Below are 21591 nucleotides of genomic sequence, written 5' to 3' on the forward strand. Positions count from 1 at the left end.
AGATGTAAAATTTTCCACACTTGCGTAAATTCGGAGGCAATGCATGAAACAATTGACAGAATAAATGATTTTTGAAAAAATTAATTTTCTTTAATTTTATATATAAAATTTAAAAATTAAGTTGTGTAATATTTCATAATAAAATAATTCATTGTACATGTGTAACATCGGAGACACTTGATTCTTTAGAAGTGTTGTCTTTAAAAAGTAATTTTTGGTACGACATCAAGGTTAAAATTTATCGATTTTTTATGTTTGTACTAAACCGTTAATTCTCTGCTGAACGGTATTGCACAAAACTCTTTCCTGACTTTGTTTCACGTGACTTAGCATTCGACTTTCCTAAACATGAGTACAAAGTAAAAATGCGTAATACTGAAACAATTCAATCTAATTTCGAAAACAACTAAAATTAGCCGGAACTCCAAATCTTGCCGTGAGAAATTAGGTGTTAACTTAGACACAATTTGAATATTCCCAAAGGGAAGACCAGCTACTTCCGATCAGTTTCCATAGTGTCTGAGTTAAACTACGTCACAGCTTTTTTTCATTTACCATATCTATGATACAAAACAAACATTATATATACTTCACGTACCACCCAACCTTTGATACAGGAGATTTTGCGTGCTTGTACGTTGATAAGAAATCTAAACCAATAGGAAGACGTTCTCACGGACTGACCAGCAGGTGGAGAGTGAGGAGATGTCATTAACCGTGCCCATCATCAGCTCCGACACTCATTTTATGTCAGCAACATACTGTGGGTTAGTCGATTGCATCATCAGCTGGTGTAGACACGTCTCATCGCTACTAATAATCGTTATTTATTTAAATGATCGGGCGGTAGAGTACGACAAAAAAGTCTATAAACTTCACTTCAGTTACTACTAACGAAATATATAAGTGAGCGCGGTTCATCTAGGACTTTCTAGGTCTTGTACTTTTAGCGCATTTTCTCATTTCTGGAAAAAATGCCCTATTGTGCTCGTCATGTCCGTCTGTCTGTCCGTCCGTCTGTCTGTGACTTCATGTTTTCGTCGACGAGAAAATGCTCTCTCTGTCACTCACTGCAGTGAGTACTGAGTTATATTTTTTCCAAAATTCACAGGTGTTTTTCTGAGATATTTGACAGATTCTAAAGCTCTTTACACACCACAAAGATGTTGGCTTCAAGCAGATCAGCCCTCGCCTCCGCACGCCAGTGCAGGCAAATGTCGCACGCAAGCAACAAACTCAGCGGTCAAGTGGCCGTCCTCACCGGCTCTACGGACGGGTAAAATAGTAATGCAGAACTTCAAGTAAAGAATGTCTAATACGTTTCAATTATTCAAAAAATTAACAGTAGAATAGAATATACTCACTTAACTTACCGTTCTATCATAAATGTGCACTTGCTGGCTTTCCGCACATATGTGGCTCTACCACGTATGAAAATCTGGCAGAGGCGCTCGCCTTAGTATCTTATATTGTTTTTCCAATATTTACATGTCTGTTTCATAACGCCGGCTTTTCTATCTGCTCCTAATATATCAGTCCGCCGTTAAAATTAACGCCCGCGATAGATAAGAGCAACACAGATGTTGTTCCCTGAGTTAATCGTCATCTGGCAATAAATGAATAACCATCTCAGATCCCTCGTACAGAGAGCGTCACTAGGTTTTAAGGATACGAGGGGGGGGATGTACTGAATGTGACCATTCGTTTAATTTCACTAGCAGCTGACAACATCTTTAGTACAGCACACAACAAACACGATGAGTACTGTATGTTTATAGCATTAACAACATATTCTTTATTCAGGCCACATTACACGGAATTTGTTGGCATTTTCTACTACTAAAAAAACTAATCATTATAATTTTAAAATGATCTTAAAATAATTTAAAGGGCTTAAGAATATTGGGCTAATGCCAACTTAAAACAGTCCTAATAACGCAACTGATCCAGTACAACTACTCTAAATGGTACACCAAATGAAGTTTCAATATATTGCTATTCCCAAAATCCCCACAATATCAACATACAAGTCATCTCAGAACATGATCATTCTTCATGAGCACAACACTTGTCTATCAAGTGATATTTACTGATGCAATGCTCTTTCTGTTCACTATTATTTTAGTAACATCAAGCAGGCACGATTATTATTATCATAAGATCTATTATTATGGCAGGCTGTTAGTTCGTATTGAATTAACAAGAGTGTTGTCTTTCAGCATTGGTCTTGCGATCGCGAAGCGCATGGGCCAGGAGGGCGCGCGCGTGGTGGTAAGCAGCCGGCGGAGCCACAACGTGGAGCGCGCCGTGCAGGAGATGCACGACCTCGGCTTGAAGGACGTGCTTGGCGTGCAGTGCAATGTCGGCAAACCCGAGGACAGGCACAACTTGATCGATCAGGTTAGTGAACTGTTTACCCTTGTTTAAATGATTATCATTGGCGTGCAGTGCAATGTCTGTCTCTTATACACATCTAGATGTGTATAAGAGACAGNGTTTAATTCTCGTCCTTTCTTAGGAACGGAGAAAATTCTAATCGTAGGACTTGCCTTTATTATTTCTCAAGTATAGATATAATAGTGACGAATTTGCGTTCAACATCTATGGAACTAAGTTTTTACGCAATAATGACTATCTTTGTGTATATTTTTAATTATAGTTCATTTCGATAGTACGAGCAAATCTGAAATACTGAGAAAATTCGAGCGGAAATATTTCGAACTAACGGTGCAAATTGTGTGCAGTGTTCGGAGTCAGTGTGGGACAAGCTCTTCGACATTAATGTGAAGAGCACGTGGGCGCTCACGAAACTCGTCGCGCCGCACATGCAGAAGAAGAAGAAAGGGTCCATCATTTACGTAGGCAGCGTAGCGACCCTTGGCCAAATCATTCCTCACACTGCACGTATCATAATCTACTATTCAGATGATGTAATATATGTTATACAAAAATTTAACGCTCCTAATCTGAGGTAGACTTAAAATTATTCAAGATCGAAAATCGTCAATAGTGTTTGATGCAAAAGGCTGGCTTCGTTTAACATGAACGAAATTGCGTTGTTTGAACACATTGTTCATCAATCATTGTTGGTTATCAGCAAAAAAGACAATACAAACGGTTTCAGGGATTCAAATTTGCTCAAATACTTTTGCTGCATTGCAAAAATTATACCTAATAATGATAATATTAGCATTATTATTGCTAATGTTAATTAACAGGCTCTGAGCGGCTACATCGTCAGCAAGTCCTGCCTGCTGGCCATGAGTAAAATGGTCGCTCAGCAACTCGCTCCTGACAACGTGCGGGTGAACTGCCTCCTGCCTGGTCTCTTCAAAACCCGTTTTGGCGAAGTGGTGAGTGTATTTCATGAGACTTCACTGGAAAAAGTAAACGCTTAGAAAATATAGATTCGAACCAAAGTGTAGTTAGAAACTCATCTGCTTGTCTACTCATTTGTGTAAGCCTGATATAAGTAAACTCATTTTCATGAACTAATAATCTTCATGACAGCCGTTGCACAAATATCGCCTCTGCTCATAATATTGATGAGATACTTTTTTCAGTTGCACGCGGACGAAGAAATCTACAACAGGATGCTCCCGAGCATACCTATGCGCAGGCGAGTTCACAGCAGTATATAATAAACATGTAACTGTTTGCTTTAAAAAAATGGCATAATCGTTACTATGCTTTTCACCGAGATCCAAATTTCAGAATCAATTTTCATCTTAATTTTGCGTTCAGATCGAACCTCCTGAAAATTTCCAGGGCCGGAGAGCCTCACGAGGCGGCAGGTATGGCCGTCTTCTTGGCCTCGGACGACGCGTCCTACATCACAGGGGAAAACTTCGCGGTTGGTGGCGGCATGCCGTCTAGGCTCTAGATTCTAGAAGCTCTAGACCAGGGGCTTCTTAACACATTAACCGCCAGCATATGGCGTTCATTGCAAGCTTGTTTTGTGCCACCGGTGGTACAACTTACATGTAGCGGTTAAACTGTGATATGCGTAGGCAAGTGGGAGTCGTCGTACGCAAACCACCTTTCAGGAGGTACGCGATCACATGGTGTTTTGTGGATGATTTTAATTATTTTTGTTCATCCACGAAAGAGTTCTCTGACAACCACTAATAATAATAATCTGATAACGATTTACAACTTTGCCACACTCTACCTAGCCATTGGCAGCGGTGCAGAGTTAAATTCAGAAATTATGCACAGAGATGCTATTACCATGCAAATGATAATATAAATAAGGTAGTAGGTATATCAGAAGTAGTTTGGGAATTACATCTTGCGACGGTCACGGCTTCAGCGAAATCTGTCTATAATGGCCCATACATGACGGTTCTTTTAATATATATGTATCACTAAATAAATGAACATTGTAATTTTCCTTATTTTTGCTTGAAAAATTGTCTCCAGCGGATCTCGTTGAACTTGTTCTATGCCCTTGCTTCATCTCGACGCCATTTCTTCCAGACACGTGATCGTCATAGTTGGAAGTGCATTACATGCAACCCATTCAGATCTTGTAACCAAGCAAAACACTTAAATAACCCATTAGCTGAAATGAATATATACTTTAAGATAAACACAAGGACACCGACAATTCCGGACAATGCTTCACAACATCCAGACTCAGAAAGTAGGTGTTTAAAAGTGAGCGCAAATTATCAGAGTTGAACTCGTGACCTAGCTACTCTAATTTTAGTGCTGGAACTGAACATTGCTCAATGGTCAATGTATTTTCTTATGGAATTTAGCTAGAAGTGTGCCACGCTTGTTCGGCTATGTCGCGCTCTAGAGTCTAGATGAATAAGCAAAAGATGGCAAAACTTTTTCCATTCTACAAGTTCGATTGATGACCAGCGATTAAATTTTCAAAATTATTTTCTTGCTCGTTTTTGCAAATTATTTGCTTGCTACAGACAAATCACTCTAATCTATTAGCGTCAACGCTGCGTTTATGCTGGATACCCTTCTTAATCAAACATGCAGTACTATGAAAAATTAACAAGATCGTATCTTTGTCGCTCATTCGAGGTGCCTCTCATCTTATGTTGTAGCATACTCGTAATTAACATACTCGTAACATATCTGCATAACGATACTCGTAACATATCTGTATAATTTCAAGGCACAATTGTAGGATTATTTTGGAATCCCATTGTGGCATTAACGGCCCTATTATAGAGTTGTATTGCAATCCTACTGTGGGGTTAACGGCCCCATAGCAGGATTGTAGTAAAATCCTTTTTCAGGATTAACGGCCCATTTACTCAGTCCGAAAATTTGCACGCAGTTTTGTTCGACAGCATGCGCTAACAAAATTTTTTTCAAGGGGAGGGCTGATCATTCAATCTACCAGACCATTCTTTTTATATTATATACAGAAAAGTGGTACAAGGTGTCTCTCGATTGCGGAGTCCTTGTCTTCATACACTCGTATAAATAGTTTTGGTTTGGAATAGTCAAATATGATTTAGATTCGACAACAATAGCAACGTAAAGAAAGAATGCATACTTGAATATTTTTTAATGTCCTTTCCGTCTTAATATTTATTAAATTAATACTTGTGTAAAAAATAAATACTTCTAGGTGATAAAAACACCGATACAGAGTTAAATATCTTCGTAATTTGATTTTCCTTCGAAAGAAATGTTCGTGTAAAATGTCGTGAATTTTTTTCTGTTCCAAACATTTCTGATGAGCATGATAATTTTGATCGATAATTCTTAATCGCTTTCAACCGTTGACAGCAACTCGACACTTGGAGCCGAAATTTCAAGTGAGGAAAAAATTAAATAATTTAAATAAAAACCCAAGAATATATTAATTCAAATAAAAAATATAAGACTGAAATAGTAATACATTAAATAATTTAATTGTAAGACTATTTTCTAATTAACTTTAAGTCATAACGCATTTTAACCAGCTAAAAAAAGTACACGGATTCATACAAACGTAATTAATGATTCAATACACAGGGGAGTAACTATAATTACCGTTTCAAGCTTTAAGTAGTTTTAATTTATTATTCTGCCATTTAAGGAGTAGGAAGAACAGCAGACGCTGCTTGTTTACGGTTTATATAGTTATAGTAATTCATGATTTCAATTCCGTTAATCTAAATATTCGTAAAGTGATTATCTAGTAATATTTCGTTTAATTTAAAGTTGATGACAATGACTCAATGAATAATTTAATCTAAGCAGTTTACTATCGATCGATATATCCAGCATGAACATTCTTTACAATATAACAGTCAGCGTGACACGACAAAAGAGAAATGTAGCATGAAAGCATGATATTGTGTCAGTGTGACATGACACTCTTATGCAATCAGCAGTTTAAATAGAGAGGACTAAATCGTTATTATTATACTTCCTTAGAACTAAACACAACTACCTCGAACATTCCCGAGACGAGCTTATTTTCCGCTATATAGTAGATGACTTCATGTCTGCCTACAATTTATAGTGCCGTATTAAGTTAAAATAAATGCGATGGCAATAATTAATTCTGATTAAATGAATCCGATTTACAGTTTATAGTGTTTGAATGTGATTTGATTTTCTAATTTTATGCTCGCGTTCTTATAGTAAATTGAGTCTTCAAGGTCATCCATGTGAGAATTTTCCCTGTTATTCTTGTAGTTTTTAGCACATTTTCTCATTTATGGAAAAAAGGCGCTATTGTGCTCGTCATGTAAGTCCGTCCGTCTGTCTGTCCGTGACTTCACGTTTTCGTCGATGGGAAAATGAGCTCTCTGTCACACACTGCGGTGAGTACTGAGTTATATTTTTTTTTGCTGTCCGACAACAGCTAAATTGTAGCTTTGGTTATGAATGTAGTTTTAAAAGGTGGTATATATTTTAAAGTGATTATATATATATACGGCCAGTGGCTTTCTTTCTCTACTTCTTCTTGGTAATGTGGTTACCCCGATGGTTCGAGGAAAAGCTTGATGGATGCAGTGCTATATAATCAAGAATATATTTAGAAAAGAAAAATAAAAGATATTTCCGATTAACTTCTCGCAAAGATTAAAGTCACTTGATTCAAGTTCTCAGGTAAAACGAATTAAATTATGCGGACCTGCTTTTCTAAACAAGAAAATGAACAAAAATTTGAGGAAAAAATGCGCTTTTTATTCAAGATGAAATATATTCTCAAGACAGAGTTCCAATAATCAATAGACGGTGTAGCTAAATTAATAAAATGTTCTGTATACAATTGATAAACATGTACACAGAAGAGTTTTACTAGTTCACAAATGTCCGGTTTTCGTGTGGGCAGCAAACTTAACGGCTATTTCTATCCCTAAGAATAACGTCATTCAACATTAAGCGCGCATGATAATCAAGTCATGTAGATTGCGCTCGTAGATTGTAGATTTATTTAAACTCGTTGCAAGAATTTCTTCAGTCAAAATATTATACATTAATGGCTATATCACAAATAAGTGAACGCGTCCCAAGTAAAGACAATCCCACAAATACATCGCAATTCAAATGAACTCCAAGTAAGTCAAGGCGACCATCATAATAGGATTTCACTTCACATTAATGGTACATAGTTCAATGCCTGCGAGTTTTACTGTGAGTTTTTAACGCCGGTGAGATTATTTTAAACAAATAATAAAGGATTGAAGCCCAAATTCAGTTATACTCGTATCAATTCATGAGTGTGTGGTATAGATTGTTTGTAACATTCTTACTTCAAATTCCAATTTCAATTTCTAGTTATAATATATTTAAAAAAATTCAGATCAGTGCTTATTATTAGTGCCCTTTCCGGAACCCCAGGAGAAGAGTGTTAATGTTTTGGAAATGTGGGCCAACAACTGGTCAAATGATTCACTGTTGGCGCTGCAGTGAGACAGTGCCGAAGGCTTTTGATTGAGTTCTTATTATGATGAAAATTTCGCCGAAATATTGGACGAGCAAAGAAACTCGACTAGAGTCTGGACGGCATACCGCCGGCAACCACGAAGTTTTCGCCGGTCACGTAGGAGGCGTCGGCCGAGGCTAGGAAGGCGGCCATGCCGGCGACATCGTCAGGCTCACCGAACCTGCAACGATTAAAACAGTTGCATGGCTGAACGGGCCCTTTTAGAAACATATATGACAATTATTGTTTGTATGAAGAAATAGCCATCAGTACATATACATATGCGGTGCTAGTAACATCCGTATTTCATTGCTCTAAAGTCTAAACGATTGTGATCTTACCTCCCTAGGGGACATAGAGCCATCAGATAGCTTGCAACGTCTTCCCTCGACAACTGAAAAGAAACACACCAAAATGAAGCAGAGGCTGTGAATTTTTGATATACCTCCTAATAGGGATGATTTTATTCCTTCTTGTATAGGTGTGACGACAACATTATATAAGTTTGTACAAATTCGTAAGTGCTGTAAAAATGCTCCAAATGAGTTAATCAATCACGAAGGAATAAACATGGCTATTTTTCATGTTTGAGCTACAATTGTACAAGAATACTCAAAATACAAATTGTGAAAGTTGCGAACTCATGTAGAACAAATAAGACGTCTTATATTACAGTTTTGACATCGCAAATACTCTTGCGCGAAAAATCTTCACTATAATATAATGATTAGTTACTGACACTGATTTAAAATGATGACATTGATTATTATGACCCATGTACCTGAGATTATCGACAATTACAAGCAATTAATTTTTTCTGCTGACTACTGTTGGATGATGCATTGGTTTTCGAGACATACTCGAGACATAAACACCCGTTTTCAAAAATTGTGAATTAGTTGCCACACAAAATTAACTTCTGGCATATGTATTCTATTTTATAATGAACAGCCAATAATTACCGTTTTGCACGTAATTTCAAGCTCAGAATATAACACCGACGTCAGGGCCTGACGCTGGCTTTTTACTGCATAGACGTGCTCTTGAGAAAGAAAATCAACATGGGCCGTATTATCGAAAATAGTTAAGTGTTTGTAACTGCGACAGCCAACCACTGACGGTTCTTAAACTCAACCCAGCGATCACAGACGAGAAATCGGCAGCTAAATGAACTATATCAGCTATGGAAAGATCGTGTTCCAAAGGCCGGATCCCTTGTGAATCAAGTCACGAAAAGTTCAAGAATCGGCAACAGGCCATGCATGGGCCTATTTCTTCAGCGCCGACACTTCTATTCTATTCTAAACAAGTTTTGATAGTACGGATTCAGGCCTACACGTCATCTTGAAATGATCGTCAAATGAACGATCTGTCTTACGGACGGTATACCCGTGGTAAATTTGGCACTACGTTTGGCCATCTATGGTGGATAGTACACCACGGCAGTACAGTGCAAAGAGCTGTAAGAGCTCGTAAGCAGCTCGTATGTTGATCCATTAACTTTTTTTTCATTGTCAAGTGGTTTTCAAGGTATCTCAAGCCAATGGACATCTAAATCTGGTATGGACATTTCATACGTGTCATGAAATATCAAGAAACAATTTTCTGGACTTCAACATCCACTCACCACTTCAGCGAAGCGGGTCTTGATGGCTCCAGGTATGATGGTATTCACCCGCACGTTGTCAGGAGCGAGTTGCTGAGCGGCCATTTTACACAAGGAGAGCAGGCAAGTCTTGCTGACGATGTAGCCGCTCAGCGCCTGTGAAACACAATAATAGAACAACCATTTTTAAAACTCCTAATGGATGAAGTCTCAAGTCTTCGCTCACTGATGAATTATTCGTGTTAGTGTTACTTGGTTCCTATCTACGCAGATTTACCGTAGCGTGAGCATACGTCAGCTGGCACTTGTAGCACAGAAAAATGCATTTATATTGATTGCTTTCGGTCCTTCACTTCTGGAACCAGGATGGATACCTTCCCTCGTTGACACATACATGAATATTGCAATAATAGAAAAGTAGTTAAAGTTTAGTAGTTGTCAATATAAACGTGGCAAAAACCTATCAGACCTGGCGCATTGACTCCGCAAGCAACAGCATCGTGCATCAGCTTGCCTATATGAGGGCGGATGCGCGGTAGTCAGAGGCGGCGATCCATTGTGGCCTGGGAATGCTGCGCCGAAACATATACTAAGGATACTATGGACAAGAAATTTTCGTACTCCACTAACGTAACAAAAGCTTATTTGATGAACTTCCTGATTACATCTCAGGGGTGGTTACGAAGATGTACGTACCCCGTCTGGCACGATTTGTCCATAGACGCCCAAACTGGGGACATAGATGATGCAGCCGTTCTTCTTCTTCTGCATGTACGGCGCGACGAGTTTCGTGATCGCCCACGTGCTCTTCACATTAATGTCGAAGAGCTTGTCCCACACTGCCTCCGAACACTGCACACAATTATTTAAAGTTTAAACCTTAGATATTTGTTTCCTAATGCTTGCAATCATTAAGTTGATCGACGGATACGGAAATAGGCTCAACCATAAAAAAGAAAATTGTTTTTGTAATCATTTTGACTGACCTCTTCATATATTTTTTCGGGCGCGTAATATCTTCTAGAAAAAAATGAATACGTGAAGAGACGTGCGTTAATTGCAATCTCCAGAGGGGGGCATCAGATACTTGGATTGAATTTCCGGCAATAGACGTACAATACATCTTGTAGATAACGTGTCCACCAGCAGATTATGTCAGTCGTAACAAACACGTAAAATAGTATATGGCTGTAGCATAAATATGTTATGAGGAGAGCCTTGAAAGTTAAAAATAATCAAAACTGCTTGTCAAACTTAACATTTTTTTTCGTCAGTGTGTGTGTCGCGGATTGGCTGATAAGTTGAGATTCGGAATTGTCTTAATTAGTTCATGCACCGTAAAGGCAGTTCAAATGTTCTGATAATAAGCTTACAGTCAAAATTTACATTGAATTATTTATGACCGTATCGTTAACTAGCGGAGATAACCCCTCACAGAACCTTCTGATACGACAAGACCTATAGATCGGCTGGAATTTTTATGGCACCGAGGGTGGAACTGGTGCCCAGTTGAATGACAGTCTATGAGGCATCATTTGAAATCAACATGCTTTGGGAGATGACAGATTCTTGTCGGTAATTAAGCACAATGTTAAAATGAGAAATTGCAATAGATGCTGATGAATTTTAATTTAAACTTTAAAAATTGCGACGATGCGTCAAAAAGCATGACATGATTGTATGATTGTACCAGGCAATAAGTCCAGCAGCTATCTCAATCAATCGTCAGCTAAGGAAAGATCGGGTTCCAAAGGTCGGATCCCTTGTGAATCAAGTCACGAAAAGTTCAAGAATCGGCAACAGGCCATAGGCCTATTTCTTTAACGCCGACACTTTTATTCTATTATATTCTATTCTATGACTTTTTAACTCACGTCAAGCAGCCAGCCTGTGGCCGGGTTCACGCCAGCGGTCTGCACGCAAATGTCCACTCCGCCCCATTTTGCAACAGTCTGGGAAAGATAAAGAGAAAACGATTTAAATTATATTCTCAGATACAGGATTAGGTTGTCCGGTCTCTAGCTTGATACTATTTTCCGCAGATTGAATGAAAATTTCATGTCGATATATAACGCGTTATTTAAAAAATTGCACTTATTGTATTTATTGACATTACTGATGATGCCCAGAATATAGTAAATTAAATATAAGACATTGTGATAGTGATCGGAATGAAAATTTCAATCCATAGTATTATTTTGTGATAATTCATAGTTATCGTTTAGTACACACGAAATTTTCCGTTTTTCGTTACAGAGAAACGAAATCAAGAACTCGAAAGGAATGACGTCAAGATTTCGATTGTTGATGTCGAGATAGCGGTATTTTTGTGAGAAAAAAACCTCACAAAAAATATCGCGCTAAAATACTGAGAGAATATTCTAAATAAATACACATTTTAAGTAATTTATACTGTGGAAGCGAATCAATACTTAGACTGTGGAAGCGAATCAATTTGTAAGGCCAGTAAGAAAATCTGCCCGGTAAGAATGAAGCGAGAGTCGTTCAGGTGAGCAGGAACTATAAGAATTTAATGAATAAGTTTTACTTATGATGTCATTGATTAAATGAACGAAAAGTTACTATACGGTAAAACTTTTCATGCTAAAACAATCTTGCAATTTGTCACGTTAGGGGTAGTGTTCACCTCAAAACATACGTGGTCTGTTTAGAAAAACATTAAATCCTATTATCGGGGTCTCTTTACTTTTTCTTCTAAGGAAGTATAATAAAATTTGGCTATTTTCTGCAACCAATGCAAGGAAGGGGCAAGCATGCGCTATCAACGAGTTGCATTCGTACGCGCGTTAGCAAAATTCGATGCGTTTTATCTCCACAGCTGCTGTGTGGTAGCTGCTTTTGAACGTTCTCGGCTTGCGCGTTTTTTCATGATTTCTCAAAAATTGAGAAATATAGCTATTTAAATTCAGAAAATAGAAACGAATTTGAGAGAAAAAATCTCCACCAGACTTCGTTGACATGTAGTATGATCAATTACTCTACATAAATAATAATTAGATATAATTGACAAGTAGACCGAAATTTATTCATAATAAAAGAAAATAATTATTTCAGTGTAAATTGATAAATTGAGTGATCTATTAGAAGAATATAAACATTGCTAATGGAACGACATGAAAATCAGATCTACCCAACTTTTCATTATTGACTTGTCTGTTACTAATTGTTAATTGAAGTTTAGTTTGAGAATTAAAATTTTTCCAAATGAAAGGTTGATAAAGTCAGGCGACACTTGCGATTATCACTGAACACTGCATGAGGAAGGCTGCAACAAGAGACTTGAATTGAAGTAGCGAATTGAAGAAGAAGAAAAGATCCTGTTGTAGACCATCAGCTGTAACCGGTGGAGATCGGTTGTTCATATGATGTTATTTCTGATCGTTTGCTTGATTTTTATGGCAAACCTGATAGACTTGTATCTGGTTTTGTGCGGCTATTTTTGAGAAGCCTTAATCTGAACACACATGCAGCAAATTGCCCGTGAGAGTCACACATAAATAATATCATAATAGATGAGACTTGAGCTTATTACAATTTTATTTATGTCGAGGACAAATCGGAAAATCTGCTTATGTAAGACAGGTATACATATAATTGGAATCTATATGAGCAGATCATTTGATATCACAGCCACTCCATGCAGCCCATAGAAACAATGAACACAAGTCAAGGAGAAAGTATTACTAAAGAATTTAATAATAAAGAGATGTTAAGGAGCGCATGTGGTGATAATAGATAGAGGTGCCCGCTGATCATCTAGATAATGATTGCATGAAGACGATAAGAAAAAACGTGGTAATGACTAATCCGCACTCAAATGTTCAAAGTGACTTATACCTTATTAAACTATTTCGTTATATTACAGCATTCAACAATTTTTAGGAGAACCTCTAGAACGACCTTATATCTATGATGGTTCCAGTTTATCTATGATGGTAAATTGCGACGATGCACCAAAAAGTTTTTTTAATTTCCATATATTAAGTTAAGTTTCTTCTAAAGAATCATTTCGAACTATCCTATATGTGACGGATAAGAAAGTCGCGCGATGCATATTCTGATAAGGAGAGTGTACCTCTTAACCTTTTTTATCAGAATAACCAAGTGATAAGATTTTCATTACATGTTTCTTAGATCGGTTCTTAATTTGTTGCAATAAAAATTTTTCGCTGTCTTTTAGTAATTAAGTTGATCTGGCCGAAAATAAATAGCATGCCATTGTAATTTTTCGGATATACTTATCAGTGAAAATTTTACTTATATCGTGATCGTAAATCAAATGAACAGTAGGGGTTTGTGATGACCTACCTACATATGCTGCAAGCCTCATCAGCACACACTATATATAAAATGCCTTGTTCGAAGTTATTTGCGGTCATGTTAGTCACTCCACAATTCGAGAACTTATCATCGAGTCCGCTAAGAAAATTTTCAATCATTTATCATTTACGGAGCGCGTACAGATCTGAAAGTTACGGATGTTGTTTTGTCATCAAATAATACCTATCCGTGGCATATAAAATAAAATCAAGCGTAAAACTTCCCTCACGATTTACACTTGATTTTATGGTGTATATCCCGGCGTCATTCTACTCAGTCATTCGCTTAAAAATAAAGTATAGTTTATGTATGTAGAAACTCAATGTTATACTTTAGATAACAGCACGGCAACGGCCATGAATGTAACGCCGAAAAATGAGTGTTGTTGCGAATAACATGCGTTTAAAAATTACTTTTTAAAGACAACACTTCTAATGAATACAGTGTCTCCGATGTTACACATGTACAATTAATTCTAATTTTATTTCCATATAATAAAAAAATAATTTTAAAATTTTTTTAATATATGAAAAAAAATTAAATTTTCAAAATTATTTATTGTGGCAATTGATTCCTGCATCGTCTCCTACTTTACGCAAGTGTACAAAATTTCAGATCGATTGGACAAGTAGAAGTGTGTTAAATATCGATTATAAGATTTGTAGCAGACAGTCAAACAAACAAACAAACAAACAAACAAGAAGTGAAGTTAAAGAGAAGTTTTGTAAAATTAACAATGGCTGCACTTAATTTTCGGTATGTAAAGAATTAGCGTCTATTGTCGGGTCTGTGCAGCTGGCCTGCTAACACCGCATTAATATCTCTCAATGGCGGTATTAGGGATAATGCATTTCAAAGGCCATGCGAGAGCATAGTTGTCAGGCGGCAAATATTTCTCTGAGATTTTTCCAGTAAACCAACAGTTCAATCCACGGAAAAACAATTTAATAATAGTAAACAGTTTACTAGTTTACTAGTTACTTGTCAAGTTGTGCCTGTCCTTAGGTTCGGCGACAGAGCACTGCACACCAAGCACGCCAATGATAATCATTTAAACAATGGTAAACAGTTCACTAACCTGATCGATCAAGTTGTGCCTGTCCTCGGGTTTGCCGACATTGCACTGCATCCTGCACGGCGCGCTCCACGTTGTGGCTCCGCCGGCTGCTTACCACCACGCGCGCGCCCTCCTGGCCCATGCGCTTCGCGATCGCAAGACCAATACTGAAAGATAACACTCGTATTAATTTAATTAAAAGTACAAATTTCAATACAAATGTCATTATCATATTTCAATTTTTGATCTAATCCTTTTCTTCTTTTTCTTTCAATCCTTTCCTGTGCTCCCACTAGGAATAAATTTTCCCTGGTCATATCCCAACACGATAAATATCCTGGAACCACGCCTCGAATATCCACTATATATTTCAAGCGCCAGGCTTCAATCACAAGCACACAAACCTACAAACTTCGGCAAATATCCATGAGTTAAATATCATTACGAGCAGAATGTCTTATGTCATTGCGAAGGGATGGATGTTGATGGGGGCAAGATAATGATACGGGAAGAAAGTAGGAAGAATAATTCAAGTATCCTTCTACTTGATGATTTTAAGGCAAGTATCATAACTATTTTGAATTGTACGTACCGTGATAAAAATGGAATTTCACATAGAAACAGGTGTCAAAGCTATTCACGAATTAAAATCAGCCCAAATAAAATCCAGGGTGTAAAAATAATTAAGATATATAATTTAATTAGGTATTCAAAACACCCAATAACAATTTAACTACTTGCTTGATTTGGCTTTTGAAGTATCAAGTGAAAGGCAATCTGGACTTACCCGTCCGTAGAGCCGGTGAGGACGGCCACTTGACCGCTGAGTTTGTTGCTTGCGTGCGACATTTGCCTGCACTGGCGTGCGGAGGCGAGGGCTGATCTGCTTGAAGCCAACATCTTTGTGGTGTGTAAAGAGCTTTAGAATCTGTCAAATATCTCTGAAATTCCCCTGTGAATTTTGGAATAAGAAAATTCAGTTGGTGTTTATGCACCTAGAGTTACCTACATACATATAGGGAAAAAGTTCGGAACTTAACGAAATCAACATAGACCAAGTTTAGTGGAAGCTCTGCCAGAAATCTTTGTGGTGTGTTGAGAGCTTTAGAATCTTTTAAATATCCCTAAAATGCACTTGTAATTCCTGAATGGAAAGAGCGCTAAAGTTTTTGAAATATATCAGAAATTGTACTGGTAATTTTTGAAGAAGATTTTTTTGTTTATGTTGTTTGAGTATTGCTTAAAATAAAATGTATGGAGAAGGTGATGCAAATCACTTGAATTTGCATCAAAGATTCTAACTTGTAATTACTATCATAAGTAATAACTGTATGATTAATTCGAGCAGACGAAAACCAAGCCGAACAAAGGAACGAAGTTTAAAAGTTGAAGGAACAGAGTTAAGTTAAGTTCCTCGACCTTTGGTTGCTGGAAAAAAAAGACGTTGTAACTCCAGCCGAACTTGTGACCGACTGACCAAGGAAATGTTACGAGCTCCCAATATACCTGCCGGGCACTTGAATGCTTACGTCATGCAGTCACGCGTGAGTTGGAGGAATGTGATATCTCAGGTTGGTTTCCGAAAGTTCTAATCATGATAACAAGCTAGCTGTCATGATGATACCACAACGTAAAAAATATATATAACTAATTAATAAGAATACATAAACGAGGTAAATAATTTTTTGGCAGAAAAATTTGGCCAACTTGAAATGCATTATGATTTATTTAAATTTCACTTGGTGATTTATTTAAAGTTCAATGATTTATGTTTATGATTTATTTAAATGAAGTTCAATGATTTATGTTTATGAAAGTTTATGATTTATTTAAAGTTCAAAGGATCTTTCATCATTCTTACAGCGCTGATTTTAATTTTGAAAAAAATCTAAAACCTAGAAATGTAAACAAATCATTAACAAATTACTATTAGATTAATACAGAAAAAATTTCTAAAATTTTGATTTCTACTCTAAAAACTAACAAAATAATTTACAATATGGACGTGTAATTGGTGGAGGAAAAAGAGGAACATCAAAAATTCAGAAATGATACATTTTGAGTTATTTTTCTCTCTATTATTAAATTGTTGTTATGGCTCGGAAAATCATACAAGGGAATATACGGGTAGACAAATTGTAGTAGTCTGCACACCGAAGGTACATGCTATTTGCATTCACATTGAATAAATCACAGGATTAAATGAACGCTCAAAAAAACGAGTAAACAATCGTTAAGATTGCGATACATTTTTTTGCGCTGGTGTGGGTCACCCTGGCCCAATTTGACCCGGCTGCAAAAAGATGTAATATTGCTACTTTTAAGAGTGTGTTGATCACTTTTTGGGCAATATTACACCTTCATATAGGTGAAGCTAGTATTTCCTTGCATTTACTCAATTACACGCTTACAAAAAACGACAGATAACGTATAATAGACCTTATAATTAAATGTTCACCACGTATTTTACCTATTAATGTAATAGCGCCATGCACGTTATCTGCTGTGCGCGTCATCGTAGCACGAATTGCATTTCTCTTCATCTGCGCCATAGTGTATGCAATGCATCTACTTGACATGATTTGACCAATTATATTCTAGCATTCTAAATATTTAGAATAACTAAATAAATATAATTTTTTATTACCTGCTTTAAATAAGTTTTAATCAGCGTTTGATTTTTATGACCGTATTTTTCGTATATTTTAAACGTATGGTGCCACTGCTGCTTAGAGTGTATTTTACTACTTGAGTGCAAACGATTCGATGAAGCTTTGTATTATATATCACTATGTATGTACGAGTATTACTAATACAAATGCACTGTAGTGAGAGAAAGACATGAGACCTCACCTCAATATCAAGCTCAGCTTTATTATTAAATATAAAACAAAAGATGAAAAATATTTACTGAGTTTGATGCGATGAAATTCTATAATAAAAGTCTTGAAGCACATAAGAAATTTGACGATTGTACTTTGTGATTTTTAGTTTTTTAGAGACATTCACGAATTATGGTGATGATTGAAAATTAGAACACACAAAAAAATTCTAAGTACTGAGAGAGTTCCTGAAAAGAATTAGATTTCGACGAATTGAAAAAATCTAATTGACGAATTCAAAAATCTTGACGAATTGAAAAAGCTTGTGCCATGCACGGAGAGCAGTCCGGCTAGTGTCAGAATATAAATTGTTTGAATAAGTTTAGAGGGCTATCGGAACTGAGGCGTTTATTTCCTGCCGTTTAATGAACAACGCATGAAGCCTCGAAATCGAAACATCAATTGGGATGTAATTCAATTCAATACTTTTGAAACGCGCACTATCATTTTTTGTCGTAATTTGTAATTATTCGAAACGTTATGTTACAGAATTTACTAGATTTTTCTACCGTTTTTGAATCAGTGAAAGGAAGTTAATGTGAAATAATTCTAAGCTTCATTCGATCCTAGTGCACCTAATTGTCGATTGATTTCGGCCTTCTTGCAGCTTGCTTGTTCAATTTCCGTTCAGTTTTATTTAGAATTCTTCTGTCAATGACACATGAGTAGCCACTCAGCAAGTTCTGACTTACCTCGCCACTCGTCACTAAAAACCGTGTAGTACTTGCCAGAACTATGATTTGCCAGAACCAAATGATGACCAAAAAGCTGTCTTGACCGCGATAGAAAGATTTGCCTGCTAGTTTATAAAATAGATCGATTATATTGAAAGCCGGCGACTCTAGTGATGGGGCGACATTATCGGCATTGACGGTAAGCCATTTTCTGATTGCAGGACAACGAAAAAGAAATTTAAAGTAAAATTCCCCATTACATATCCAGGCACTGTAAACTGTAAAGTCGGTAGAGCCGTTTATTCTTATGACTATTTTCGAACGGCCTGTGAGCCAAACAAAATAATCCCTAGCTCCTCTGACGACTGTGAGACATTCGGATTTTTTCGCGAAATGGCTCAGAGATAAAAACTAATGTAAAAATGCTAGCGTGGGTAAGTAATTATTTATTTATTTTTTGCTTTCACTGTGTCCTGACCAATCATCATGACTCCTGACATCTTTTATCTCTCACGTAGCTCACATGCTCTGCAAATGCTTCTTTGCACTCGCAATCTCCGTTAAGGCTTTCCTCGCCGGCGAAACCGCAGTCATTTCAATCCACTCCTCACCTGTTCTCTCATTATATAAATACCATAACTATTACCCCCTCATTCAGAAATCCCTTTCATTTCAGCTCGTCTTGCTCTCTTATAGTCTTCCCACTCAACCATAAGGTGCTCTACTGTTTCTGCATATTCACACCTAATCATGTAAAATACACTCATCCTCTCTCCTCTCATTCCCCCCCCCCTCCCCATGTGTGCGCCATTCACACCCTCCACCTCCGCTCCGACAGAAAGTACATGACTCTCACCTATGCTACCATTATGCGCACATAGATTCATACCTCGTCATCAGTATATCACTACCAGCGATAAATAGTCTTCCATGAGGCACTTGCTATTGTCTGGTACAAATACGTATTATATCGCCAAATAAAAAAAAAAAACTATTCGTAACATCGAAAAGCTGAAATAAGCAAGTATTTACAAGAGAATTTTTTTTAGAAACAAGCAGTAGCGGCTAGCGTAGTAACACCTTGCTACATCGCTTTGTATCGCTGCTCCAATATATCGCGGATTGTTCTAAAAATATTCACAATAATCTCAGAATAATTACTGAGCGTAAATTGCTTGCACGCTTATAAGGGTCAGGAAATTCCCGCTGAATCCGCAACTCACATTTCTGATTGCTAATGCGTAGCCATCATGTTAAATGATAACGTTAAGCGAGAAACTCAGTTGGTTCTATTCACATAGCTCAAATCGCAACGGATAAACTGACTGAGATGACGAACATAAAAGTAAACTACTAACCTCAGATCCTTAATTAAAGTTCGTTCGTGTTATTGTAACCAGATGAAAAAGTGTATTTTGCACAGTGGCGTTATCGCATGTTTCATACTAAAGAACTGATCCGATTTTTCTGCTTGTGCGGCTACACACTATTTTTTGGGCAGCATTACTAATTAAGTAACGTTATTATATGTTTAAGTCATCGTGACACGCCTGACAGTCGTGAGCAGCATGAGTGGCTCTTGATGATGTTGCACAATCTCTCAGAACTCTCTGGAAAATGATAACAACTTTTGCCACTTAACGATGATACCACAAAGATAAGATTTAAGCGCTTTATTTTTCTGATTAAACAAGATCTAGATAGTTATGTCATTATTTAAGCACAAATTTAACCGATTAAAAAATTTATGAGCAAGTGGGTTAAATTGATGAATATTACGGTAATTAAATTAATTTAATATTATGGTGAATGTAATGGTTGGATATGATTTTGGGCCGCTGTGACCAAATGGGTGGCGTGTGACAGCTGTTGACATTAGCGTCCGATAATCTTACGTTAGCAGCGAACATTTTTGCTCAGCATTCTGAATGCCTACAACCCTTATAAAAATATATCAGGTCAGGCATTGCAGCGGTGCACCAATTCAGCTTGGAAACCGTTTCATCCTAATTGGGGACTTCAAAGGCCATCCACCTTTATGGACTCTCACAACAGGTCCAACTTCACAGGCAGAAGTATTGACATTGAAAGATTGCTGGACGTCCACAATCTTATATTGCTCAACGATCCAGGCACTCCAACATACATTGATAATCGCACTGGCTATACGTCCACTCTTGACCTCTGCATATCACTCACATCCTTGAGGAGCATCCTTGAGGAGCAGCATCACGGTAGTGACATAGGTAGCGACCACTTCCCTTTAGAAATCACCCTTGGTTTTGGGTTTGCCTAGAGCAGCATAGTTCCGCCAAAACTGGGCTATCAAGCGTGCCAACTGGACCTTTTTGTTTCTCCAAAGCACCAAACCTGTAAGTGAAATGAATGCTCCTCTTAACGTGTAAATCCTCAACCAGTGTATAACCCAAAAAAATCACTGGGCAGGGTGGCCCAGTGGTGGGCAGGGTGGCCCAGTGGTTAAAGTTCAGAGTACCAAGATTGGAGCAGGGAGGTGCGGGTTCGATCCCAGCTCTGTGCGCCAGTTTCTGGTCAGAATCGGCGAGGAGGCCGGACGGTTAAGCACAGCAGAGTTGGAGCAGTGAGTTGCGAGTTCGAGACCGCAAAATGCTGTGAATGTTCTGCGATGTTAAGAATCGGCGACAGGCCTACTTCCTAATAAACGCTGAAACCGCTATTATTATTTATTTATTTATCAGCATCGCCAATTACTGCATCTCAAAGGCATCCAACAACAGACAATGCCACCGAACCACTCCATATGGGATAAAGAGTGCAAAGTTGCTGTTGAAGACAGGAAAAGAGCAAAGAACCTCCACTGGAACCATTCAACTCCCTCAAACATGATACACTGCAAACGTTGTGCTGCACCGGCAAAACATGCCGGTGAAAAAAAAAAGAGCTTGAATAAGTTTACTGAGTCCCTGGGGAGCATCACACCCTCATTCAATGTGTGGCGTGTAATTAAGAGCATTGGTGGGAAACAAGGCTCGAGAAACCTTCCAATTGGCAACCATACCACCTCAAATTATGAAATAGCAACTCTTTTTCTTGAGCATTTCACACATGACTCAGCCACTGCTCAGGAGCGCGTATGGGATGAAGAGGTGATTGAAGGG

General features: G+C 37.6%; 2 protein-coding genes across 2 annotated transcripts; one reads left to right on the top strand and one right to left on the bottom strand.

Moving 5' to 3' along the window:
- The first annotated feature begins 1110 nt into the window (after positions 1-1110).
- LOC108668227 (dehydrogenase/reductase SDR family member 4-like) lies at positions 1111-5515 on the top strand. Its single transcript, XM_047885059.1, has 6 exons — positions 1111-1276; positions 2220-2421; positions 2745-2900; positions 3219-3353; positions 3564-3619; positions 3769-5515. Exons 1-6 carry the CDS (start codon positions 1164-1166, stop codon positions 3881-3883), a joined length of 777 nt encoding a protein of 258 aa, XP_047741015.1. The 5' UTR covers positions 1111-1163; the 3' UTR covers positions 3884-5515.
- Positions 5516-6767: 1252 nt separating this feature from the next.
- On the bottom strand, positions 6768-14970 carry LOC108668228 (dehydrogenase/reductase SDR family member 4-like). Its single transcript, XM_047885060.1, has 6 exons — positions 14920-14970; positions 11375-11452; positions 10197-10352; positions 9522-9656; positions 8236-8288; positions 6768-8075 (listed from the first exon to the last, which is right to left on the bottom strand). Exons 1-6 carry the CDS (start codon positions 14968-14970, stop codon positions 7961-7963), a joined length of 588 nt encoding a protein of 195 aa, XP_047741016.1. The 3' UTR covers positions 6768-7960.
- Positions 14971-21591: the final 6621 nt, after the last annotated feature.

The sequence above is a fragment of the Hyalella azteca genome, unplaced genomic scaffold (genome assembly GCF_000764305.2).
Source record: "Hyalella azteca isolate HAZT.00-mixed unplaced genomic scaffold, Hazt_2.0.2 contig16840, whole genome shotgun sequence".
Taxonomy (NCBI): Eukaryota; Metazoa; Arthropoda; class Malacostraca; order Amphipoda; family Hyalellidae; genus Hyalella; species Hyalella azteca.

Excerpts from the sequence above, each read along its gene's own strand:
- LOC108668227 (XM_047885059.1), top strand. The coding sequence starts at position 1,164 with ATGTTGGCTTCAAGCAGATCAGCCCTCGCCTCCGCACGCCAGTGCAGG. Across the intron at positions 3,354-3,563 it reads AAACCCGTTTTGGCGAAGTG|TTGCACGCGGACGAAGAAAT; the intron begins GTGAGTGTATTT and ends TACTTTTTTCAG. Across the intron at positions 3,620-3,768 it reads CCGAGCATACCTATGCGCAG|GGCCGGAGAGCCTCACGAGG; the intron begins GCGAGTTCACAG and ends GAAAATTTCCAG.
- LOC108668228 (XM_047885060.1), bottom strand. The coding sequence starts at position 14,970 with ATGCAGTGCAATGTCGGCAAACCCGAGGACAGGCACAACTTGATCGAT. Across the intron at positions 11,453-14,919 it reads GGCACAACTTGATCGATCAG|ACTGTTGCAAAATGGGGCGG; the intron begins GTTAGTGAACTG and ends TATCTTTCCCAG. Across the intron at positions 8,289-9,521 it reads AGACCCGCTTCGCTGAAGTG|TTGTCGAGGGAAGACGTTGC; the intron begins GTGAGTGGATGT and ends GTTTCTTTTCAG.